The sequence below is a fragment of the Stenella coeruleoalba genome, assembly GCF_951394435.1.
Source record: "Stenella coeruleoalba genome assembly, chromosome: 1".
Classification (NCBI taxonomy): Eukaryota; Metazoa; Chordata; class Mammalia; order Artiodactyla; family Delphinidae; genus Stenella; species Stenella coeruleoalba.
The window spans coordinates 104691086-104717760 of NC_137169.1; the positions used below are offsets into that span (position 1 = coordinate 104691086).

Sequence of the window (26675 nt, forward strand, 5' to 3'; positions counted from 1 at the left end):
CAAGCTGGCTCTCTTTCTACCCTAACTTCCATCATCTGAAAGAGTTCAATTATCAGGGAGATTACCCATCCAATATTCTAGCATTCAAAACATTTGTTTGCACTCTTCAACCTCAACTACCTGGTCCCATGGTCACACCCTGGACCTTGTCATCACCCAGAATACCTCTGTTTTTGAAATCATAAATGTCAATATTCTACTCAGTCTACGACCTTCCACCGTTCAACTCTTTCATGCTTTTATTCCCACTATACTTGCTCTCCAAGCTCACTTAGAAATCAGAGCCTTTGATTTTTCCATTCTCTCCTGGTGCAGCAGTCCCCATCTGATCTCTCTTCTTCCCTACCCAGCCTGGCCCCAAGGTCAATCACATGGACTATGCTCTCATTAGCAACCTCAACTCCCCTTGTCATAAATAATGTCCTGACAGCCATGAAAAAACTCCAGTCCTGGATCAAGGCTAGAAAGCTCATTCTTCACTTATATACTTTGGTAGCTGAGCACTTTAGGTGAAAAATCTTAAAACAATGCAGAATCTACCTATAAATTTAAGTTATAGTTCCTTAGGCCCTCAACTCTCAACACTGCTTATTGAACAATTTTTAAAAACTTATAGTACTCACAATGTGCCTGGTACTGTTCTAGACACTTATAAATATTAACTCATTTAATGCTCACCGTAATTCTGTGAGGTAGACACTATTATTGTCTCCGTTTTACAGATGAAGAAATTAAGGCACAGAAAGGTTACGTGACTTGCCAAGGCCATGTTGCTAGCTAGTGGGGGAGCTTACTAGCTCCAAATCTGGCAGTCTGCCTACAGAGGTCAAGCTTTTAACTCATCTTACAGATGAAGAAAATGAGGTAGAGATGTTCAGTAACTTGCCCAACGACTTCCAGTAACCAAGTAGAAGAACCTGACTTTGAACCCAGGCAGTCTGACTTTAGTACCCATCTACTAAAGCACTAACTTATTCCATCATCTCAGGACTGAAGCCTCCTGAGAGAATTATATCCATCAGGTTTTAGAGTTCCTGAACTTCCCCTCCCATTCCCAGCAAACTCATCTAGACCCACAGCCATTTCTCCTAGTCTCAGAGTTGATCTGTCTCGCCTAGTGTTTGCTCTGGATTGCATTTCTTTCCATCTCTTCCTGTATCTTCAGTCTCTCCATCTTCACTGGCTCCTATAGTCATGCTCAAGTCTGATCCATCCTAAAAGACCCTACCTCCAAAAACTTGTCTTGGTCAGGCCATTCTTTAAAGCTCCCTTCTCCCTCTCTGGGCACTTCCTTCTCATTCAGGCTCCTCAAACTTCCTCACCTCTCATCTCACCATCATTAATCTGCACCAATAACTCTTCTAAAGCTGTTGTTGTTGCTAATGTCATTAGTGATACACCAATTATAAACTCTAAGGGATAATTTTTAGTCTTTATCATACTATAGCACTATCTTTTTTTTGAATTTTTGAATTTTATTTTATTTTTTTATACAGCAGGTTATTAGTTATCCATTTTATACATATTAGTGTATATATGTCAATCCCAATCTCCCAATTCATCACCCCTCCCCCGCCGCCCGCCATAGCACTATCTTGCTCTTCATTTTCTCTTTGAAATTCTCTAGCCCTTTGATCCTTAGATCCACACTCTAATGATTCTTCTCTCGTCTCTTTGTTGGATTTTTCAACTCTGGTCTCTCTCTCAATTTGAGACTACAAAGGGTTAAAACTCCCTGATTTTTAAAAAAAGTTCCCACTTTACAGGCTTTTCTTGATGATCTCTCTAAAGACATAAATTTAAGTGCTACTCAGCTGACAGTAATCCCCTCAGTGGTCTTGGCTTTGTTACTTTTTTTGGAAGAGCCACTCCTCTCTCTCCCCATACCTTCTAACATGTGGTCCACATGGAAGCTGGATGACCCTACCTCCACAGTCCGTGTAAAGGCAGGCATCTGACTCTCAGGAAGACAGGAGTCATGGAAGACTGACCAAAAGTCTGCTATTTAGACAGAAAAATAAGATGAAGGGATAAGCTGTGTGTCTATTTTGAGTCATAGATATGTTAATATATTCTCAATCAAAATTAAGGACACATGGTCTGCTAAAGAATTTCTGTTCCATTTTAGAATGTGAAAAACAATGTGGGAGATGTCATGTGGATGCTGAAACATTGGAATTTCCAAGACATTTTAAAGATTGATGGGTACAACTGGTTCTGGGTTTAACAAGATGTTTGGCCACTATAGTCACGGACTTACCAGGAAGATGCTGCAATCAAATCCCGTCTAACAGACATGACATTCTATAACCGTTCTATGATTAGGCTAGGTTGATTTCGGGTTTTATTAAACATGTAAATGATAAATTGGTAAGCAAGCATGACAATAAACTTTCCTTAACTACTAAAATGCCACTAGGCCACTTTAAAAGAAGAAAATGTAAGTTCTTTGTACTGTAGACATAAATTCTTCAATCATACTACTCTTCTCTTATCATGGTGCAAAGAAAAATGAAATAGCACTAGATGGGAAGCTTACAAATGGCCTGTCTACACAGTAGAACAGTGCAGTGAGACTTAGGGCTGTTTTCTATATCTCTGCAGAGCATACCAAAATCTATAGAGCAAAGGTCCTAGGCATGCCTTCACAGGTTGCTTTAAAGGGACTTAAAATGAACAACTAAGAAAAAAGGCAATGTTGCCACAATAAATGAGCCTTTTACTTCCTTCATGCGTTGAAAGCACACTCTGGATAAAGCACGATGTCGGTTGTTGTATAGATAATATGCACATTTATTGACCCAGACAGCCTCTTGAGGCAAAACTAAGGTCAAACTAAAAACTTCTCATCTTAATCCTCAGTCTACAAACTTTAGTATAATATATAGAGGTAGCAAACCCCAGTATAGTTAGATACACCTATGAAAAATACAATTAGGGCCAGAGTGACTGTAAAAGTCAGTTATAGCAACAAGTTGGAAATTCACAGCCTACTTGGAAAATTATTGAAATGAAACCAGTATTATCTCCCAGTCACTTATAAACATCTGGATACTTTAGGCAATAAGAAGATCACTTACTAACTGCAGCGAACATTGAAAATCTTCTGTATTTGAATACATAAAAATATACACAAAAGTGTGTGGTTTAAATTAACAATAGGCTAAATGCCAATGGTATGAACTTTCTCATGCCTTATTAGATTTATTTTTCACTGAATTCATTCACTCAATAGATACTTATTGACCTCTTTCTATTACAGGAATTATTATGCCAAAGGTTTAAGTGATAACTCATTTTCTCTCACATTTCGTTATCATAGCCGGGGCTCAACAGGAAGAATTCTTCCTGTTCCGTCTTTCACAACTGGGGGTGGCCTCCAGGAACATTCCCCTGGTAAGGTCGGCCTGCTGAGTGGCAGCCTGAGGCTGCACCTGTGGAACAACGTGTGTATCATAAACTATTTCCTGCTGCAGTGTTCACAAAAGGTCTAAGTAAAAAACAAAAAAACAAAACAAAACAAAAAAAACCCAGGCTCTCCATCTGTGCTAAAGCAAATGTCTATAAACAGAGAGAATATAAGGCAGGATTTGTTAATTTCTATAAGAAAGGTACAAAGCCCTGTAAAATTTCAAAATGGGAGCAATCATTTCCAGCTTAAGAACAAAGTTTTCTGGAACCTATGAGTTTTGTTTTTGTTGTTTGCTTGTTTTTTATTTTAAAGAATGGTGGCATACAGACCAATTAGAATGGGAAGAAAGGTCTTTCCAAGAAGAGACAGTGACGTTAACAAAGAAGCAAAAGGAAACAGCTCGGAGCAAACTTGGAAATTCTCTTAACTCCAGGGCATAGGATCCATGTAGGACAGCAATGGCCTAGAGAGGTATTTTGGATCTGGGCTGTGGAAGGTCTTGAAGGTGGGGGCATAAGGAGTCTAAGCTTTATGAGAAGCCCCCAAAGGTTCTGAGCAAGGGAACAACATAATTAGCACACTGCTTTTGGGAGGTTCATCTGGTCAGACTGATTTTATTTTGCAGGTTGGGGGGAGGATAGTGTGGGCATGGGAGGAATCAAAAGTTATTAAGATTGATAAGGGTAGAGGAAAGAAAGGCTGCTGAGGAGAATTATGTGTTATTGAAGAAATAATCGTCATCAAGCACAGAGGACTCACTAGGTGCTGTGCACTGGCCAAGGGCCTTTACACATATGGCAGAATCTCGAATCCACATTAAGTTCTTACCATGTGAGTATTACTATTAATACTGTACAGACAAGAAAGCATGTAGTGGAGCCAGGCCTGACTGATCCCAAAAGCCATGCCCCATCTGCTCTACCATACTTTCTCTTAGTAAGAAGTCAGTCAACTTTAAGATGACAAGTACAGGGCTTCCCGGGTGGCACAGTGGTTAAGAATCCACCTGCCAACGCAGGGGACATGGGTTCAAGCCCTGGTCTGGGAAGATCCCACATGCCGCAGAGCAATTTAGCCCACGCGCCACAACTACTGAGCCCGCATGCCACAACTACTGAAGCCCGCGTGCCTAGAGCTCATGCTCCACAACAAGTGAAGCCACCGCAATGAGAAGCCCGCGCACCGCAACGAACAGTAGCCCCCGCTCACCGCAACTAGCAAAAGCCCGCGCGCAGCAACGAAGACCCAACATAGCCAAAATAAATAAATAAATAAATAAAAAGACAAGTATGATGTTGATGTGACTGTTGATCCTCTAGACACTTGCTTCTCTAGTTTACTGAGTTTCACAGCTTGGTGGCATGAGGGTGTCTGGAAACATGCCAGCCATGGGAGAAGCCAACGTTGCCTGCACAGAAGGACTTCCCTTCACAACAAAGATGGCCAGGTACCCAGTAACCACAGAGGGCCAACCTGGCTCTCTCCCCGGATTTGGCAAGGGCTCCACGTAGTCTGGTCCTTAACATCTCCCTCGGGACTCCACTTTCATGCTACACACTTACCCCCAGCCCAAGAGGCTCTTCTCTCTTCCAGCAAATTTATTAACTGGCTGCTCAGAACATTCTCCCCATGGGAGGACAGGAATTCAAATCAGGGATTTAAGTAAACAGCTCCATTTCCCTTCACAATTACATTCTCCTATTTTCCCAAAAGGGGCCCAAAGTAATATAGTAAGAGTGAGGCTGAATGAATATAAAATAGCATGGTCTATGCAAAGTTCATGGGAGTATAGGAAATGTTCATGGGAGTATAGGAAATGTTCATGAGAAGCCCTTTGTCTGGAGTATAAAATAAACTCAGTGTTCATTGTTGCTAATTGTAAAGGCTCAACAGCATCCCAATTAATGTAGTAATTGGTAATAATTCACTTTAACTCAATTAATTACAGACTCGTCTAAGACCTTTTGGAATGAGAATCTTTTAGAATAAAATTCTTACTTATCCCTTGTTGAAATGGCCCACAACACTAATTAATTTAATCTTTCCCATCTTCTCACTTTGCACCTCTGTTACTTTTGAAGAAAGTACTCTAGCTATATATCCCAACTAGACCCTAGATAGTGGTCCCCTGGCTATCCGTAAGCTTCAGCACTCACCACCTTCCCTCTGCCTGCAAAGCGGTGCACAGGTTGACCTTTTAGCTATAGACTGTGTATAAATACAACTTCCTGCATGCACCTTGGGACTTATGTGTTAAAAGCCCTTATTTTACACAGGGTAATCCTAGTGGCAGTAGCCAAATAAAGACACGGAGATAAATTTACAAGGCAGCTTTGCTCCTTTCTCATAATTCATTGAGCCAAACAAGACTGTAGGAACAGCAACAACAAAGGATGATTTCTAATTTCTACTCTGCATGTCACCATGGCAAGATATATAAATGGCTTTCATGGAACAGATTTGAAAGTTTGCATGGCAGTTATCAGCATATTAACATGGGTAATTTGTTTCGGAATTTAACGTATTTTATTACACTTAATACACAGAGTTTGGAATCAGACTACCTGGGGTTACATCTCGGCTCTAATACTTGCTATGTGACCTTGGGTGAGTTATTTAACCTCTCAGTATCCTCATCTATAAAATGGGGCTAATATTTGTTTGTTTGTTTTTTTGGCAGTATGCGGGCCTCTCACTGTTGTGGCCTCTCCCGTTGCGGAGCACAGGCTCCGGACGCGCAGGCTCAGCGGCCATGGCTCACGGGCCCAGCCACTCCGCGGCATGTGGGATCTTCCCGGACCAGGGCACGAACCCGTGTCCCCTGCATCAGCAGGCGGACTCTCAACCCCTGCGCCACCAGGGAAGCCCAAAATGGGGCTAATATTAACACTCACCTCATTGGGCTGTTAGGATTAAATAAGCTAATGCATGTCAAGTGCTTCAAACCGTGCTTGGTACATGGTAAGCATCCTACAAATATGTGCTGGTACCATCTCCCCCTGTCATCATCGTATTTAGTAATAACTGAAATTATCACAGTCCTATCAGATCAGGGCCCAAAAATGAATTAAACATTAATTCAATTTTAGTACAAATAAGAAAATAATATCCACTGAACTAAAACTTTAAAGAATAGTGATATTTACTTATTTAGATTCATCATCACTATAAAATTGGTAAAAAAAATGGGAAGATATAATGAAAACTTAATCAATGAGTAAAAATTTTAGATGGCTAAACAGTGAAACACTGTGTCCTCGGGATTAAATGAGAATATGTGAAGCATTCTGAAAACTACAAAGTGTTTTATTAAAACAGAATATTATTATTAATGGAAATAATAGATTCCACTTGAAAATGTTTTACAAGGTGAGATTTGTTATTTTATTTTATGTTTTTGAATGCCTTGATGAAAAATCTACAACTATTATCCCAAGAACCTTAAACAAGGTCATTTAGGGCTCCATCCATGATGGAGCTGCCTGGCACTATAGAGTCACAGCCAGAACACCAGGACAGGAATGTGGTGGAGAAACTGACATCTCTGTCTGTCCCCAGGTTGGTGTCCCAGCCTAGAGGGCAGGGAATGTAAAAGTGGAAGTTGTGAGAACCTCTGTTGGTTAGAAATCAGGGTAGCTCGACTGTGCTTTTGAAGAGACAAAAGGGCAATCAAAAAGGCAATTCTCCTAAATGCCCATCAGCAGAGGAACAGATAAAGAAGATATGGTACATACATACAATGGAATATTACTCAGCCATAAAAAGGAACGAAACTGTGCCATTTGCAGAGACATGGATGGATGCAGAGACTGTTATGCAGAGTGAAGTAAGTCAGAAAAAGAAAAACAAATGTCATATATTAACATATATATGTGGAATCTAGAAAAAATGGTACAGATGAACTTATTTGCAAAGCAGAAATAGAGACACAGATGTAGAGAACAAACGTATGTATACCATGGGGGGAAGGGGGGTGGGATGAATTGGGAGATTGGGATTGACATATATACACCACTATGTATAAAACAGATAACTGATGAGAACCTACTGTATAGCACAGGGAACTCTACTCAGTGCTCTTTGGTGACCTAAATGAGAAGGAAATCCAAAAAAGAGGGGATATATGTATATGTATAGCTGATTCACTTTGCTATACAGCAGAAACTAACACAGCATTATAAAGCAACTATACTCCAATAAAACAAAACAAAATAAAACAAACAAAAAAGGCAGTTCTTAGCCAACCAGAAGTAGGTTCAACGCAAGGAAGGCTGAGTGCCAAGAAAAAAGAGAGTTGTAGACGAATTTTGATAAATGATTACAGGACCATTAGAAGTCAGGTGATGGGGCGGTACGAACCTAGGTATGACCTTGCTTTGTTCAGTAAGCAGGGAAGTTAAGAAAAAGTGTTAAGCCTTTGACTAGGAATAAAAGATAGGGTATTGCTAAGAAATGATATATAGAGAAAACTGTAAATGGCTGAGCAGAGTTAAATTCAGTCAAGCTGGAGTCGGTGTATCATCTCTGTGCCTATAAATTAACTCTCTGCCTCTAGTGTCTCACGTGGCCAGAGCAGCTTCTATCCTAAGCGAGTACATTTCTCCTGTGGAAATTCAGGAAGAAGGCTCAGGCCTCATGCTGCAGTCTCTAGAAGAGAAATTCCTGAACCCCTGATTGGTGGTGGTAAAACAGAGTCAAGAGCAGAACTGGAGTAAGTGCTCTCTGGGAGGAGACTCGAGGCCGGGTTCGCCACAATAGTGACGGAGTGGTCCATAGCATCATCTTTGTGCACAAACATCAGCATATTATGCAGAAGTAAGCTGTGTTTGGAATGAAAGAAAGAAGTTAGAAAGGAAGGAAGGAAGGAAAGAAAACTGATTGCTATTATCTCAAGTTCTCTCATAGCTTAAGATAAACGAAGAAAGGTTGCATTTTATTGATAAAATACATACATACCAAAGTAAGTACTCCCAAACTACTCATTTACAGAGTAGCTCCTTAAAAATAATCCATCCATCATACGTGGTCCTAAGCCAACAAACTCACTAGGATGTTAAGGAAGCTGAAGTATTTTTCAAACTTCATCTTAAGAAGGCCAACACTGTGCGGCACCATCTCGGTGGTCCCTGGTTGTATGTGGAGGGAAGGTGGTAGGCGGGGCTGGGAGGGGCCAAGCAAGCAGGGCTGTAGCTACTTTTCTATTCCTTAAATCAGAAAAGCTCTACTTTTATCTGTTTTATCTAAGAGGGATTCACATAGGATTTTATTTGATAAGAGACTACTACTGGTCGAGTGGGAAAAGCACAGGCAAGGCTGAGTGTGAATCCTGGCACTGCCATTTACTAGCTCTCTGACTTGGGAGAATTACCAGAATAATTTATAATTACTAAATAATCTCTCAGAGCCTTTGTTTCCTGTTTTATACAATGGATAGAATAATATTCACAGGATTTTTGTGAGAAGTAAATAAGATAAAGTGTGTATAGTACATAGCAAGAAGCCTTAGCACATAACAAGCCTTAGCTAAATGTTAGCTCCTTCTCGAAAGACACAGGGATATGCATGCATACAGGCTTAAATATACAAATATATATGTCCTATATATATGCGTAAGCCTCCGCGGACTGTTCTGTAACCTGCAGCCATGCAACAGGTATACTGAGAAAGGATCTGGGGGTCAGCAGCCTCACCCTCTTCCTAATTTCCTGGCTGTGGCTGCCATAAGACTTGCTAGCATAAATGCTCAGCATTTATCGACTGTTCCTCCTCTATATTTTCAGCAGTTACCATCAGTAGTTTCCATCAGCTACGCAAAGAGATTTCCAAATTGAAATAATCATTGTTTTGAATGAGCTAAGTCAGTTCACAAGGAAAGATCAACCTAAAAAGCATTTTAAACAAATGGACTCATAGACTAAGCTTAAAAGGAGCTTTAGAGTGGATCCACGCAACAACCTTATTTAAGAAAAGCACAGAGAGATGAGGTAGCCTGATCAAACTGGCACAGTTAGCAACTAGTAAAATTCCCAGATGGCCATAGCAGCTCCTGATAGCCTTCCAGGCTGAGTAGCTCATGTTGCACGTTGGATGAACAATACAAGACAGAGAAAAGCTAAGGGAAAAGTCACTGGGAACATTACCCCAGTTTAATGCAGTAAGATCACAGAAACCTATAATAACACATTATAATTGCAAAATATGGAGTGAAATGCCAACAGTAAATTTTCCCATCTAATTCCATAATTAATTAGCTTTCACTTAACTAAAAGGTAAAATATGTTTTTACTTTTTTTCCATATGTTTAAAATAAGGTCTTTTACTTTTTTCCCGTATGTTTAAAATAGGCCTTAATACCTGCCTTAAAGCCGTGTTGTGAACAGTATCTCTGCTGGAGTATTCTTGCCAAAATCCATAACCTCAGTCTAATCATGAGAAAACATCAGACAAACCCAAATTGAGAGACATTCTATAAAATAACGGACCAATTCTCTTCAAAAAGGCCAAGGTCATGAAAGACTGAGGAATTGCCATAGATTGGAGGAGACGTGACAACTAAATGCAATATGGGATCCCAGATTTCATCATAAACCAGGAGGAGACTAGTGGAAAAACTGGAGAAATTTGAAATTGTCCCAAGTTAATTTCTTGGCTTTGATAATTGTATTATATTGCGCAAGAAGAAGCTGCTTGGTGAAGGGTATACAGGAATACTCTGTACTAATTTTGCAATTTTGTGTATCTCAAATTATTTTAAAATTAAAACAATGCTATAAAAAAGAGAGCAATTTTTTAAAAAGCCTTGTTGTGAGAACTAAATACAAGATAAAAAATTTAATACATTGCCTATTTTTTTGCAGGCACAATTCCTTCGTTGAATGGCTACATTTTGCGGCCATAAACAGTAGACACAGTATGTTAATACTGGCCAAACCCAGGTTGGGGCAGCTAATAATGAAGTGTGTTGTCCAACTGTGATAAAAATGTGGACACTTTACACTGCACCTGAATGATTACAAATATTCTTGCAAAAGTCTTCTAATCGTCAATATTTCACTCTTTGCACAATACAATCATGAGTTAGTGCTTAAAGAAGTCTGGATTCTGTGTTTGGTCAATGATGACAGGCTTAAATTTACCTAACGCCATTATCGTTTAAACATAACATGTCAGATCTTCATTCCTCTGACTCTGTGACTACTCTCGTCTTGTCAGACCTCAGCGGTTTTCTGTGAGGTAACACCTGGCAAAATAAATCACTTTCATATAAATTGTAGACATCTCATAATGAGTATGCCTTGATACACTTTTATTTCTGTTTTCTCTCTAGTTTTTATTTTAAACTTGATTCTACATTTAGCCTTGAGGGGCAAAAGCCTGCTCTTGAGATAACTAAAGGTCCCCAATGCCAAGCTTATTACCCAAGATTTTGCTTTTTTAAGGAAACATGAAAACCACCTAGGAATTGCATTACTCTAGCAAAGTACTGCTGTGGCTCATACGCTTTTGCTTTTCACCTCAGGGAGTAACTGGTGCAGCCAAAACTAATAACAAGCAAATTGCTATTTGTTAGTTTTTGATAGAATCACTCATGTGATAAATATACATTTCTTTCCACCCCTGCAAAATAATTTTTGTTTTCTACAAAGGTTATGAGATATCATAAAAATGTCTAATGCATCTGGTTTAAGGATCCAATTCTTCCTTCACATATTTCTGCATCTGTTCACAAAATCTCTTTGACTTCAAAGGAAGCTTTTCAAGAGAAAAAGAAGATACATACAGGAAAAATGGCCATAAATTTTTAGTTTTCCAAAGCCATTTTAATAACTTTTCTAAGGCCATTTTAATAATAGCACTGTGGGAAAGTAAATATCTCTCTCAGAGAGCTACAATATCACAGATGATATAATGACTATACATTTATCTGAAGATTTATGTTTTAGAACTTTATTCTGGGTCTGAAAGTGATATATCTTCAACTTAGAACATGTGAAAAATACAGCAAGCTTAAAGAAGAAAACTTAAATCACTTTTAATCCACTATTTAGGAAAACCAAAGAGAAACAAAAAATGTTAAGAATAGTTGTTTCCTTCCAGTCTTTTTTTCTCTTGTACATATAGTTATATAAATATTTATTTGCAAATATAATATTATAGTTACACTATGAATGCAATTTTATATCTTTTCTCAATTGGTCTTTCAAAAGACTGCACTAGTCTTTCAAACCATCATTTTTAATGACTGAAAATTATAGGGGGTGGGGGAGGGATAAATTAGGAGTTTGGGATTGCAGATACGAACTACTATATATAAAACAGATAAACAACAGGGTCCTATTGTGTAACACACGGCACTATACTCAATATTTTGCAATAATCTATAAGGGAAAAGAACATGAAAATAATATATATACATATATAACTGAATCACTTTGCTGTACACCAGAAACTAACACAACATTGTAAATCAACTATACTTCAATAAAAAAAAAATTTTAATTTATATGTAGAACTATGCTTTAAGAAGTGCTCTTGCTTACATTTAATTCATATTCTACTCAAAGCTAAATTAAAGGTTTTGAAACACTAATCTGTTCTGGAAATTCTACAACTTGATACCATCTAGATTAACAGTTGCTTAAGATAACTGTATTCATAAATGCCACTGAAACAACAGTAGAGATTTAAGAATTCTATTCTTTAGCATTTATAATGATTTAATGCCCTAAACTTCCTAGGACAAGCATTAGTGGGCTGTAGTTTGTTTTTCTTTTCTTTTTGATTCTCTACTTCTTATGACATCCTCAACTCTTGAGTTTGTTACAAGAGGAAGTTTGGGTCTAAGACTTAGTTACTTTGTGTGTGGGGGGGACTCAAGACAGAGGGGATATATATATATATATATATATATATATATATATATATATATATATATATATACACACATAGAGTTGATTCACTTTGTTCTACAGCAGAAACTAACACAACATTGTAAAGCAATTATACTCCAATTAAAAAAAAATAAGGCTTCCCTGGTGTCGCAGTGGTTGAGAGTCCACCTGCTGATGCAGGGGACATGGGTTCGTGCCCCGGTCCGGGAGGATCCCACATGCCGCGGAGCGGCTAGGCCTGTGAACCATGGCTGCTGGGCCTGCGTGTCCGGAGCCTGTGCTCCACAACGGGACAGGCCACAGCAGTGAGAGGCCCGCGTACCGCAAAAAAATAAAAAATAAAAAAATAAGACTTAGTTACTCTGAATCCACAGGTTCTAATATGCTACTATTAGCCATAAATATAATAACCAATTCTGGTTCTGTAGAATCCAACCTCAAACTTCAAAGAGAGGAGTATTTGATGTATTTATCTAATTTTGAATCAATTTTTACCTAACAATGCTGCCTGAAATTTCAAACAACATTTAAATAGTTGTTTTGACAAATAACTTTCAAGCGTAATATCCTCTATCCTTACAAGAATCTTGTGAGGCCCATATCAGTGAAGGACACTTAGGTACATAAAGTTAAGTAATTTATGGGATGATTAAAATAACAAGTTGAACTTAAATCTTGTTTTTCATAATTAATCTCACTGCTTTACTTTGGCTTCACAATCATGAAGCCATAGATTTTCCAAAGCTTGAAGGAACACTGTCAATCAGTCCAACCCATTTTGCTAAAGAAAATAAGTCCAGCGAGATTAAATGACTTGTCATGCCACACAGCTAGCAAGTGGCAGACAAATCCCTGGACTTTTAGTTTCCTAACTTTCAGTCTAGTGCTCTAATACACCAGTTACCATACAAAATCCAGGAAATCACCTAATAGTCACAGAATCCCTAAGATCTCCCTAGTTCCCAGGAGCTATCTCCCAAGAGATGTATGGCAAAGTGCCTACCACTGAGATTGCACTTGCAAGACGTTTAGTAAATGTCTGGGTGAAGTAAAAATCTGCATAAGTGAAAGAGTGTATATATATACACATATATATATATTATATATAATATATATTATATAATATATATATATTATATATATAAACAAATATATATATATTTGTTTTGTTTGTTTTTCCCTTTTGCTATGAGGGTAAAATTCTAAATACTGACGGGATGGGTTAAAGGCCGTGTCCATGCTCTCAACACTACAGAGTAATGGTAACAGGAGTGCTGCCAGGACAGGACGACGCCTTTGGCAGCTTGCTGAAATTCTTTCATAGAACCTCCTAGATACAGGTCTACTTCGCGGTAATGAGGAGAAATCAGAGTGGAAGATGCACTGACACTTGCTCAAGTACCGCACTGCCTGAGGGAGGACGTCAAGAGGGTGCACCTACTTAAACGGGTCGATTCCTAACGAGACATCTTCTCTAATTTCTCCGCTGGACCCTTGGCTTGCTATTAGGCAAAGGAGAGTAAAAGCAGCAACGGGATCAAGACAAGGTGTGCAGTGCCGGAGGGACCGAACCTCTGGTATCGTATAACTTCACACACTGCTGGGCTCCCCGCGTTGCCGGGCAAGAGCGGAGGTGCGGCGCTCCCAGGGTGCTCAGAGGGGGAGGGGCTGAGACTAAGTGGGTAAGCGGCGGCGCGTTCCTCCCACCAGGGGCGCGTTACGTCACCGCGAATCCTTGCAACGTCGCCACGCTCCGAGTAGGAAGGCAGTCTTAGGCAAATCGACCTTAGGAGCCGAAGGGTTTGGTAGTCTCCAGAGGAAACGGGAAGGGAGAAGCAAACGGAGGAAGGAAAGAGGGATGAGAAGGACCTAGCGGGATGGGAAACTAGTGGAAGAAGGGCCAGCTTCGGTTACCTGGGGAGCGGGAGCAGCTTCGGGTCCTTGATGAAGTGCCCGGATGAAGTTCCAGCACTCACGCGCCTTCCGCATTGAGTGCAGCGCCATCTTGAGAAGGGCGGAGCCGTCTAGTCTTGAGTGACATCTGCTCAGAGAGGACGTCCCAGATTGGCAGCGGTTTTGCTTGTTGCGCATGCGCACTTGCCCTCGGGGGGGGGGCGGGCCTTTGTGCCAGTGCCTGGGGGCGTCCGGTCTTCGCCGCGCGGGTCGCGGGGTCAGGAACTGGGTGGGGCTTGGCTTTAGTATTTGCCCTGGAGACCTAATATTTGCGCAGGTTTCGTGAAGGGACAGTCTCCTACGAGGATATTAGTAGCAGTGTTTTTTAAACTGGAAGAAAGTCAAGTGAGTTGCCTTTCGTATCCTGGCCGTCCTGAGGCAAGCTTTTAAGAAGTTTCTCTAGGAGTGGGACCTCCCCAATCCTGTTAGAGGGCAGTAAGTGGTCTTTTGAGACCTATGTGGCCTCTTTAATGCATTCTATCTGCAAACGTTTGTTGAACCCTGCCATCTGCTAGGTACTGAAGGTGCAAAGAAAGGTATATCTTGCCTTCAAGTTGTGCACGGGCTAATGGGATAGCAGATAAATAAATGATGCACTGTTTGAGGTGTTAAAAGAAGCAAATGCCGAGACTGGGGAGGTGGGGTGGTTGTGACTGTGGTGCTTCAGCCTGGTCCAAGGAAGGCTTCAGAAAGAAGATGACACTTGATAGAAGAAACTGTTCAGAGTTTTGCCTTAAATTATGAGAAGAGTTAACATGGTACTCCTACTTCTGTTAGTGCACCCAAAAATCTATCAGTAAAAATATAATTGGGAGAGATTCGTCAGAATTCCTTTATGTGTTTTGTTGTATTTATTCATTAGGAAGAGGTAGGAGATAAATGCAGTAAGGATGCTGTTACTCTTAATGGAATTGAAATCTAACAAGGTAAGACAAAACTTATCAATTTATCAATTAAAAACATACAGTAAAAGTCTCTTAAGAGTGGCACATAGTACTGGTGAAGTTCAAGCATAAGTGATGTAATACAGAAATAAGCAGGGAAGGAATTGTAGGAATGAGGACAAAACTAAGGATAAAACTAAGGAAATCAAATGCCATTCTTCAACAAAACTAATCAGTTTGGTTTTGTCTCTTTTAAATTTGAGGTGCTTGTAGTACTTCCAAATATGACACTAATTAGATAAGTCTGGACCTCAGGAGAGAGGTCTGAGCTACAAAACAGATGGTAACTGAATCCAAGGAAATCTTTTGAGACTACAAGGTACAGTTTGTGGAATAAAAGTAGTCGGATGATGGAAATTGAAAGGAGTAGCCAAATAATGTTTAAAAGCCCCCAAAATGAGGTATTACTGAAATCCAGGAAAGAGACCCTGCCAGTGGAAGTGATGATTGATCTTTATAAAGATACAAGGTATCTCTTGTAAACATGCAGTTTTATAAATGCCTAAATGTTTTGCACTCATATATACAGCAAAGCATTAAAATAGTTTTTTACAGATATATTAATTAGATTTGATGACCCTAGGAATTAGCAAGATTAGACTTCTGACATCCTCAGCCACCTGGATTATAAGATAAAGCCTAGCAATGATATGAGGGTTTTGACAGAAAGCTGTCACAGGGCCTGCGCACTTTATTTACTCAAGCAGTAAGTTTAGTCTTTTATCTCCGAAGACTCACATACATGACTGCTAATATTTTCATGGGAGATATTTCCAAGACACTCCCATCGAAGAATGTATATCAGGACAGCTGTGTGTAATCACTTCAATATCTATATTTTTTAAAGTAAGTTATTTTCACAGGGTACTACTGTATAGCACAGGGAACTATACTCAATATTTTTAAATAACCTATAAGGGAAAAAATCTGAAAAAGTGTGTATATATATATGTATAACACTGAATCACTTTGCTGCACACCTGGAACTAACACAACATTGTAAATCAACTGTACTTCAAAAAAAAAAGTTATTTTCAAACTTAGAATAAATTGTGTTTCCCACCACAGTGGTGACCTGGTGACTCTTGTCATTCAGCCAGCATGATGATTTCTCTTGCGTTTCTTACATTTCCCTAGCACCTAGTACAGTACCTTGCACAAAGTAGGCACATCTTTTAAATCTAAATTTTATTTTGACACAGTAAGCAATTAATTGACAGGTTGGTATGCTTTTAGCCAGAAGGGACAGCTGACAGCAGAAAAGACACTAGACCTATTAAAAGCAAGCTAGTTTTGTCTGCTTTTGCACTTTTTTACAATGGCGGTCCGAAACCTTTTGGTGTTGGCAAAAGTATCACGAAAAAGCTCACCATCATCTAAGCTCACCATCTTCTGCTCTTCTAAGAAGTGCAGTATATTCAGCATATTTTAATGAGTATTGTAAATGTTAACCCTGAATCTTCAGGAAAAGATGTTCTTCAGTGTACCTTTTAAAGAAAAAATTTGTAACTTTTGAGAAGTTTCCATATAAAATGGTTAACATTTTAAAGGTTTGTATAATGCAGGGTTAGTTTGATTACATGGGAAGTTCACTTATGGAATATTTCATTGTCCAACATTGTTGTTTAAATGAAGCACCACTGTATTTATTGGCAATATTTTACCATGGCTCTCATTTGGTAAGCCAAAGAGCTTTAGTAAAATGAGATGTAAATGTTGTATTGAAAGCAGACTTTAGATATACTTAAAATTAAAACCTTTTATTTTTGTATACTTGTAGCATGCACTGTATGTCTGCATATGTTCATGCTTAGAATTTTGAACACTTGTTTAAAATTTGATTTCTCATCAACAGTTTTATTTTATAGTAAGTTCTAGTAATTTTGCTCTTTCCTTAACATTCCCTGAAAATCCCATCTTACTTGAAACAATAGATTAAAACCAGACTGGCAGTTGGGGAACGCTTTCTATTGCAACCATGTGTGTCAGAAGAAAGGATTAGGTTTCCTTGACCAAGAACATCAAGGGGAACCTCCACCTCTGCAGACACACCTCTGTTCCTCAGTAATGGAGAGTTTATATCTAGTTAGATTTAAATGGGATAAGGAAAGAGTTTAAATCCACTCTTAGCTCTGGTAGTATAATCAGCCCTCCAGTCTCAAAGTATCCAATTTTGTTTCTCTAATTTAATTCTAAGTGTCAGGTTGGTATTAGATGCTGATCAAGGTAATGGAGAGTTACCCTACACATTTATTCACTTAAAGAAGAATTTTGCAGAATGCAAAGACTAGATGGCATCTATGTTCAAAACTTACTTGAAGCACAATCCATTCACCTCTGACCTTTCATTTATATTGAATATGTTTTTCAAATACAGAGGGAGAGATTCCACAATGAAGGCAAACCTTTTGCTTCATAATCTGGGGTACAGCCACAGTTCTCTGGCCATACTGTCTTATGCTGGACTCATTGTGACCTAAATCACACTGAGGCAGAGTCTCCCTTAGAGTGAGATAGTTTCCAAGAGTCACTAAAATACATGGGAAACAAAAATAATGATTTGGAGATTGTTCTTTTACACCTTTGGCGTAATTCTAGTTCTACCCCTCATTTTATATTTGATGAAACTGGTCCAGAGATATTAAGTACCTTAATGAAAAATCACACAACAAATAAGAGCAGGAATAGGAAGGACTTTGATCCCCAGATGAGTGCTCTCCTTTAAGTGACACCACGGTAAAGCTGGAGGAGCTAAGGCTGGGGCTGGTCCAAGCAAGGAACAGTTTGACCTGAGGGCACATCCTTGTCATGCTTCAAAGTCAGAGCAACTAAATGGCTGAGTTTTAAAGGGTTGATGCTCTCATCTCTCCACCCCTGACATTAAAAGATGCTGTTTTTCCCTAGTAATTTTTGGGGAAGCGCAAATTGTAGCTTCTTCTTTGTATGAGGGTAGTAATCAGGAGGCTTATCTGGTCTTTGGGAAGGCTGCTTTGGTGCTTGAAGGGTAGCATTACTATCACTTTTTTCCTGGAAGGTAAAAAAATAAAATCAAGGGAGAGGCTGGGTGATGTGGATAGCAAAGTAGAATTTTTCTCGGAGTACCTTTTTCTTAAAATTAAGGGCCAATGCCATAGTCTTTTCTAGATTCGCCTTCTTACCTTAAGGACTCTTTCCTACTCCACAACAATGAAGACATTTTGATCAGGGTTGGGAGAGGGTGGTGAGGATGGGGAGAGCCAGAGCAGACATAAGTGAATAATTTACAGTTGTTGATCTTCAGACAACTGACTCCATTACTTGTAGAATCCTTCGTGTGCAGTACCAGGAAGAAGACTGATTATATGGGGGTGTTGCAGGCCCTGGGATTCCTGTTCATTTTTCATGTTTTCTCTCCATACTCTTTTTCAAACTGCTTTTCAACATTAGAATACAGATCTTAAAAGAAGACAGAGAATTGCTGCCTTATTTAAGTATGGATCTAGAATGAAGAGCATAATTTTGGAGGAATGTAAGAGGTTTTTCCCAATGTCCCCATCCCCACTGTCCACCCACAGTCTTAGGACATATGTTCCATGGAGGAATGGAGCTTAGCAATGAGCAAATTAAAGTTTTGAAGGAACATCTTACTTTGTTATCTCTCTTTGCATGCCATATCTTTTCCAGGTGGTATGGCCCTAAAGACAAGATCCATATGTTATCTGCACACTCATGCTATTTTTAAATTACCACCCTTTGCTCTCAGCTACTTCAAAACTAGGGTGAGTAGGCTTCCCTCTTCTGGATTTATGTTTTACAAAAAGAACTATAGCAAGGTCTCCAAAAAGCTTCCTGGAGTGTCTTTAGATAAGCTGTTTTCTATTTTGTCTATGTAATCAAACTACATCAGATTCCTGCCCACTCTGTACCTGTCTGGTGTGATTCTAGGATCCTAGCTGTGACCACTGAAAGTCAGACATAATCCTTAGGTCTTGATCTTTCTAAAAACAACACCAAAAGATAGCTTAATCTCTCTAAAAACAGGGAGGGTGTTACCCTCACTGTCTCTGTCAAATCCCATCTCTAACCAGTTAGATTCTCTTGGACTTTCCAAAACTCAACTGACAGTTGCAATCAGTGATTTTTTTTTTTTTCACTTTTTGTCCTTAATAAGTAGAAACGAGCATGAATTTGGAGAAAATTTGTATGGTGGTTCCATTCCTGATCTCAGTGAACCGTTTAATCTTCATATGCCTCTTTTCCTTGTGTAAAATGAGTAAAAAGTAGGAGGGCTAAATGACATAAATTGTAACTCTTGTGATTCTAGAAACTAGTTTTTGTCCCAGAATCTAACTGTCCCAAATCAGACTCATTTAGAAGTGTAGAGATGGGTATTAGAGTCAGGATCCATATTTCAAGCATATGCCCTGACCCGTGTCCCTGGCAGATACTGACATACAGATATTGAGAACAGGCCTCACAAGTTTTTCAAGACTGTGCCCCAGGCAGCTACTCTCAACCGAATAAAACTGGGCCTACTTGTCATCCTGGCACGGCAGGGTTAGGTTTACGAAAAACAGAGAATATGAACCTTTTCTCACCCAACTGTGAACATGAAGTGGCTTTTCGAAGATCACTTTTCAAAGGGTAGGTGGGAAGAGTATCTTGACCTGTTTTCATCCTCTGTAGCTACTTTAGGTAGCAGTTTGCTTACCTCCCAACTACACTGCTTTTTGTTGTTTCTCAGAAATATACTCATTATTTTGTAATTGTCAATCACAATGATTTATAGGACAGTTGCTAATCCAAGTGTTTTAGGAAGGGTTCCCTAACAGATGCTGTGATCTTTAGGAGAGGAATGTAGCCACTGTCCATCCACAGCTTGGCAGGTATGGGGAATGGGAATAGCCCTGCCTGTCTCTCCTCCCACACTCTGATCTTCTGACCTGTCGGTTCCTCTCATTTGCTGAACTCCAGGGCAAAGGAACATGATTTATCTGCTCCATAAGGGTCAGTCCTTACCCCTACTCCCCAAGAAGTACACGACAGGTTGCAAAATGGTACACAGTGCACCTGGACGGCCAAATGGAAATATTCAGTACAGAACTATCCATTTATAGAACTAGAAATATAACTGTAAAACAAAAAAAAAAGTGAAAAAACTCCCAGTCTTCTTAGGATAACTTTTTTTTTTTTTAGGATAACTTTTAAGCAGGCATTAAACTTGATGGAAAACCATGTTTTCATCTCTAACTTAGCAGAGTACTTGGGACATCAGAAAAGGGCTCAATAAATATTGACAGATTGATTAAATGAACAAATGAACACGTGAGGAGAAGGAGGGAGGTGTGCAGTGGGATATTTTAAAGATAGTGCAGGGAATTAGGAAAAAAATGTAAAGCCTAAAATAAGCCCTAGAAGCATTTTTTAAATCTCTGATATATGCTTGCTTTCTTGTGGTTTGCTTTTTCCACTAACAGGCAGAGTGCATAAAATATTCTGATTAGTTGAGGCTTATTACTTAGGTTCCAGCTAATGTTTTATATATAAATCTAAATTACCGCTCTTCTTCCCTTCTGCTTCTCTTTCTGTCTGGTCAAATCCCTGTGGGAGGGAGTAACATTCCTGTGGTGGGTAAAATAATTTCTATGGAAATTATTCAAAATGCAACTTCAGTAAACACTATGTGAAGATATGATTTATTTCTGGATTCAGTCCTTGTGCTTGCGTCATCTCCCTATTTATCATCAAGTTCTCTGTTTGCTGGCATCTCTTTTTAAGGATTTGTCGATATCAGTTTTGCATCTCAGAGGATAAACTTCCGTCAGGAGGGTTGAAGCAACCGGAAGCAAGAGAGGAAAGATTATGTGAGAAGAGATTGTGTCCCAAGAGGCAATGGGTGTACTGAACTTTATTCCCAGTCCCAGCTCTGCCATAACTTGTAAAGTGACACTGAAGAGTCCTTAACCTCTCAACTTGCTTTTTATCTGAAAAAATGGGAGTGGTTGAAGCAGATGATGTTCAAGGTTTCTTCCTGCCCTTAACTATATAAGCTTACACTCAAGCAGGTGTTACATGTTTAACCCAAAGATCTCCCAGTGCTTTGGAAATACATCTATAGGCTGATAGGCTGAACTATCTTCACGTTTTGACAGATGGTCCCACTGGGACCTCGGTGACTATTTAATCATTTCATTCTAAATCTGTGAAAGATCCAGAAACTGTGTCTTGAGTAGCGTGTTGGAGGAATCGAACCAAACTGACTAACTTGAAGGGTGTTGTTAGTGAGAAAATCATTAGATGATAAATCCAAAACAAAGGTGGAAAAACGAGTCTTCTGATATTATCACATGCATTGGAGTAGGGGGAGATGGCGTTTGGAATTTGGTGCCAGGGAGAGAACCTAGAGGCAGAGTAAGAACTGGAGGAGATGGGAGATCATTTAACTGTAAAGGTTGTCCAGCAAATGTGCTGTTACTTTTATTGATTCATACTGTTCACTCATTCAAAAATCATTTAACGTATGCTTACTGCATGCCCATGAAACTGAAGGACTAGAAGTGTAATCTTTGTGTCACTACAGGTACCATGCAATGCTTCTTCTATGTTATCCCATGTACCGCCTTCTTTTCTTGGCTGTAGTTTCTTAGTTCCCACTCTGAAACCTCAGAGACAGAGGACTTGGAATGCCAGCATTTTTCCCTGCCTCTCTCCCACCCTTCCTTCCTACCTTCTTCCCACACTTATTGACCAACTGTTAACCTGAGACTGTCTAAGTTACTGGGAAACCATGGAGGATAAAGACATGGATTCCACCATGGAGAAGCTTGAGTATTGCAGGGAAGATTTCTTATAAACTTGCTAAAATACAATAGTATAGGTGCCATTCTAGAGCATGGACATGGTAGTGTAAACTCAGGTCCCCCAATTTCTAAAAAGTGGCAACCAGATCACTCAATATGAGTCCACAAAGCCCCTGACAGAACAAGGATGCACTTCTTGGGACATCCCTTCTGGTCGACATGCACAGCTCCCACACCAGCCCCGGCTACACCTGTCAATTCTATTGTCACTGTAGTCACCTAAATAAAAACAAAATCCACATGCCTAGGGCACAGGTCACACAAAATAGGACTGTGGTTCCTCCTCAGAGAATAACACCCCTTTAGAACTTATTTTATCCCTCTTGTCTTAGAACCACTAGGGAATCAAGGAGGGAAGGTAAAGAAGGGGGCCTCTGGCTCTGATCTGTACTGGGTTAGGAGGATCCCTCTCCAATCCTGCTGTGGCTCCGTTTGTTAATAAGTCTCTCTTCCTAGAACACTCAGCCTAGGTCTCATAGATTCTTAGACATTTCCGTTTGTCTGACACTCAACACCAGGAGGCGGTGGGGTGAAGTTTGACAACATGATGCTAATAACACACACTCTTCAGGGCCTGACATTCTGTTATTTACTCATCTGGCAGAAACTTACTGGGTGTCTATCCCGTGCCAGCCACCACGCTAAGCACTAAGTACACAAAGCCGAATAAGATACTATCTGTGCTCTTCCAGATCACAATTTAATGAGGGAAACTGCAAACACAAACTATTCCAGGGAAAGTGTCTTTATAGCAAGAAGATCTTTTAATTTCCTTCAAATCACACGTTAGGGACAGCCCTGGGTCCACTATTTACTATTTGGATGACCTTGGACAGGCTTCCGAAGGGTATTTGCCCCACTTTCCTCACCCAAAGATGCCAAGTTCCCCAAGTGCCCCGACAGCTCTGAGAGGAGCACTGAGCTGACTGGTGAATGGAATTTCAAATTGGAAAGAGGAGCAGGATGCTCTTAAGAGGGATAACTACACGCGTAAAGGAAGCATGGATATGCAAATAGAAAGGCGTACAGAGGAGTGAAGATAGGGGAATAAGGTATTAACACGTCTCCCTGCATCTGTTCTTGTCCCCTTCAGTTTATTCTCAACCAGCAGCCAGAGCAACCCATTAAAATGTGTGTTATTGGGCTTCCCTGGTGGTGCAGTGGTTGAGAGTCCGCCTGCCGATGCAGGGGACACAGGTTCGTGCCCCGGTCTGGGAGGATCCCACATGCCGCGGAGCGGCTGGGCCCACTGAGCCTGTGCGTCCAGAGCCTGTGCTCTGCAATGGGAGAGGCCACAACAGTGAGAGGCCCGTGTACCACAAAAAAAAAAAAAAAAAAAAAAAAAAAAAGTGTGTTATTGTAAATCATGGTCACTCCTCTGCTCAAACCCTCCAGTGGCTTCCCAAGTCCTTCCCAAGACCTATAAGGCCCAGATGATCTGTATTCTCCATCCCAGCCTCCCTTTCTGACTCCTTTGCCTATTGCCTTCCTTTTACCTTGCTCTGCTCTGGACACTCTGGTCTCCTCACCAGCCCTCAATGCTTATCACCATCTAACATATTTTACTTAATTTACTTTCTCATTCTCTAGAATGTAAGCATCATAAAAACAGGGACTTTTGTCTGTTTTATCCTGTATCTAAAACTTAGAAAGTGCATGACTAATAACATACTTGCTAAATGAATTTCTCCAGTTTGTGGCTTAGGAAACTAAGATCCAAAGAAAGAAAGTGAATGAGGTCAAAGTGCTCCTTAGAAGGAGAGTCTGGACTTAGTAAGACTTAGATCTTCTGTCTCTCTGTTCCACAGACTCTATGGTAGACAGAATAATGGACTCCAGAGATGTCTACATCCTAAAGCCCAGAAACATATGGCAAAAGGGACTTCGCAGATGTGATGAAGTTAAGGATCTTGAGATGGGGAGATCCTTCGGATTGTTGGCTTAACTTCTGACATTCCTTCCCTCAGCCTCTTCAACTCTTAGATTTATTTATTCACTCATTTATTCACTCAACCAATATTTACTATATATATTGATAGATCTGTTTTAGCAGAAGAAAAATGAGGATATGAAAGGGTAACTTTTACATCTCTATGTAGTGTTTTTTAAGCCATGGAATTTTACTTTGGGGATTTCTAGTGTTTTTTAATTTAAAAGATAGAAAAAAGATATTTTCTGCGAGATACTCTGAGCCACACACTGTGGTAGATACTGGAGATAAAAGAAAAGTCTTGCGGGGCTTCCCTGGTGGCGCAGTGGTTGGGAGTCCGCCTGCCGATGCAGGGGACACGGGTTCGTGACCCGGTCCGGGAAGATCCCACATGTCGCGGAGCGGCTGGGCCCATGAGCCATGGCCGCTGAGCCTGCGCGTGCGGAGCCTGTGCTCCGCAACGGGAGAGGCCACAGCAGTGAGAGACCCACGTACCGAAAAAAAAAAAGAAAGAAAGAAAAGTCTTGAACTACACACACTTAAAGTTTTATAGGGGTGACAAGTGAACAGAGAATCAGATTGCCCCACCTCAAGCAAATGTCACCAGGGAGGGAAGCAGGGTTTCGGTGGAGGCCCAGAGAGGGGAATCTAACCCTGCCTGGAGGACAGCGTTGCAGTGGAGGGGTGGTGAGTAGAGAATCCCAAAAGTAATATCTCAGTTGAGTAGTCTGATCCTTATCAAGGTTTGCCTATCCCTGGCGTCGGGTGTTTTGCTAACCAGAGCCAGCTGTTTTGTGGATGCCTTCTCCACACTGTCCTGCTGTCCCTGCCTGGTCCCTTCACTCACTGCCTCCCATGCCCTGGCATGACACAGGCATTTTCAGGCCCTTTCCCATGAATCTGTTTAGAGCCAGCACCCTGTACAGCTCAAGAGGAGTCACAGCTCATGGTGAGATAAGGGAGGGACTTGGAAGAAAACATGATGAACGTGGACAAAGCCAAGGGGGAAATATGCATGTTTTCATTTGCTTTCCCCAAACAAGATGCTTTCACACCACTTTCCATAATTCAAACAGTATGTTTCTCCTTAACGTACTGTGAAGATGTGGTGGCTATCTATTGTAAAGCCGCATGAGACATGTTTTTCTCCCAAGATGGGGTTAGCACCCCTCCTGGTGCTTCCTTCAGCGCCATGTGCGCCCATATTTTATAGAGTCTCTCATACCCTACCCCAATCGCAAGACTGTCTGTGTTCTCCGAAGGACTCCTAAGATCCTTCTAGAGCATCCACCAGCCTTGCCTGAGGTTGTATGGCACATGCCCTGCACACAGGGGGTGCTCAATAAATATTTGCTTAATTGCACTGAATACTATAAAACAGTGTAGGTACTAGTTTGGGCAAATTTTGAAATATCTGAAGTCAAGCTGTCATTTTGGAAGGCTGAAAAATCATTTTCAATTTTAATTTATTATTTCTAAGAAAACAAAAATGTTCCCACAATTCTCAAATTAATATTCACCAGTGACATTTTCAACTTGATTTGAGAGGCTGAGGAGGGAATGTAGGTTGCGTACATATAAAAATTATATTTTAATTGCCCTCTAACTTTTGGCTGTGTATAAAGAATAAACATAGGATATATGAGGGAAAAATGCTTTGAAAACTCTAAAGTGAGTTGCAGATGTTAGTTTATGCTTTCACACAACTAAAGCAGAAACCGCCTATGCCCTCAGTCCCTTGCAGACTGAAGCAGACATCAGTGTTTGGATGGGACACAGGAATGGTGGGAGGAATGGTTACTTTTTGCACAGAGAATTCAATTGTTCTGGGCTTAGCCAGGATGCAGATGGTTTTCCATTGCTGGAATTGGTCAGGGATGGTGGGGGAAGCGCTTAGGCATGGCTTTCACTGAATTGGCAATGCAGGCCTTCAAGAAATCTTTGAACAACAACACTGCTCGGGTACCTACTTGGAGAAGTCAACTGCTTGATTCGTTTTTTTCCAATCAAACAAGTGACAGTGACGCGTCTTGGTGCCATTTCATACCATCCCTGACTTCTCAGAAGCAGCTGGCGTCAGTCGTCTTCCCTGGCAGGGATCGCTAGCCCTGGCTTTGCAACAGTCCAGAGAGCCTGCAGTTTCTCCAGGGGAATTGCAAAATACTTTTAAATATTCTAAAAATGAAATTAAATATTCATTTTATTTTAATTTACATATGCCATCCAGTACTTTTAGAAGATGTCAGTACTGTGGAATGACATGGCCAACCATCATATGTTTCAGCTCTGAAACACAGCTGTGAGTTCTCGGAATAAGATGCTGATGGCCCTGTGTCCAGTGCTGTCCGATTTTCACCTTGGCTAGTGTGCGAGTTAACCAATATTTATCTTTCCGTGTGGCTGTAAAAAATTTTATAGGTCCAAGATGGTCAGATATTATTTCATAAAGCCTTGTTCTAGTGAGTTCTAGTAATTCTTAATCTTTCTCAAATAATCGTCAACTCTTCTCCAATAACAAAATAACTAAGCACATTTTACAATTGTAATGTAATTTTTGGTATGAGAAAACTATTTCCTGGTCTCCAGGGTATAGAAAGTAAACATATAACAAACAATTAGGAATGTTAGAATCATGGTTGGGGAGGCAGACATTCTGTGCATCTCCATCCCAAGCTCTCCACCTCAGATTTCTTGCTCTTTTTTACT

At 40.2% G+C, this 26675-nt stretch overlaps 1 protein-coding gene and 1 long non-coding RNA gene across 5 annotated transcripts in view; one reads left to right on the forward strand and one right to left on the reverse strand.

Annotated features, from left to right (window-relative positions):
• Nucleotides 1-14320, reverse strand: part of WARS2 (tryptophanyl tRNA synthetase 2, mitochondrial) — an 89766-nt gene extending 75446 nt beyond the window's left edge. For 2 of the 4 annotated variants that reach the window (XR_013828015.1, XM_079919489.1), the window contains exon 1: nt 14218-14320. Coding sequence is in view for 1 of the 4 variants with exons in the window: in XM_079919489.1 (XP_079775615.1) it covers nt 14218-14307 (90 nt within the window). In the remaining 3 variants the exon portion in view is untranslated. Of the gene's footprint in view, nt 1-13744; nt 13824-13875; nt 14014-14217 lie in introns of those variants that run through there. The other 2 variants (XM_079919491.1, XM_079919490.1) reach the window with 2 other exon arrangements.
• A 198-nt stretch (nt 14321-14518) lies between these two features.
• LOC307194656 overlaps nt 14519-26675 on the forward strand; it is a 145857-nt gene continuing 133700 nt past the window's right edge. The window contains exons 1-2 of the long non-coding RNA XR_013830602.1: nt 14519-14601; nt 15119-15182. This is a non-coding gene — a long non-coding RNA (uncharacterized lncRNA). The remainder of the gene's footprint in view (nt 14602-15118; nt 15183-26675) is intronic.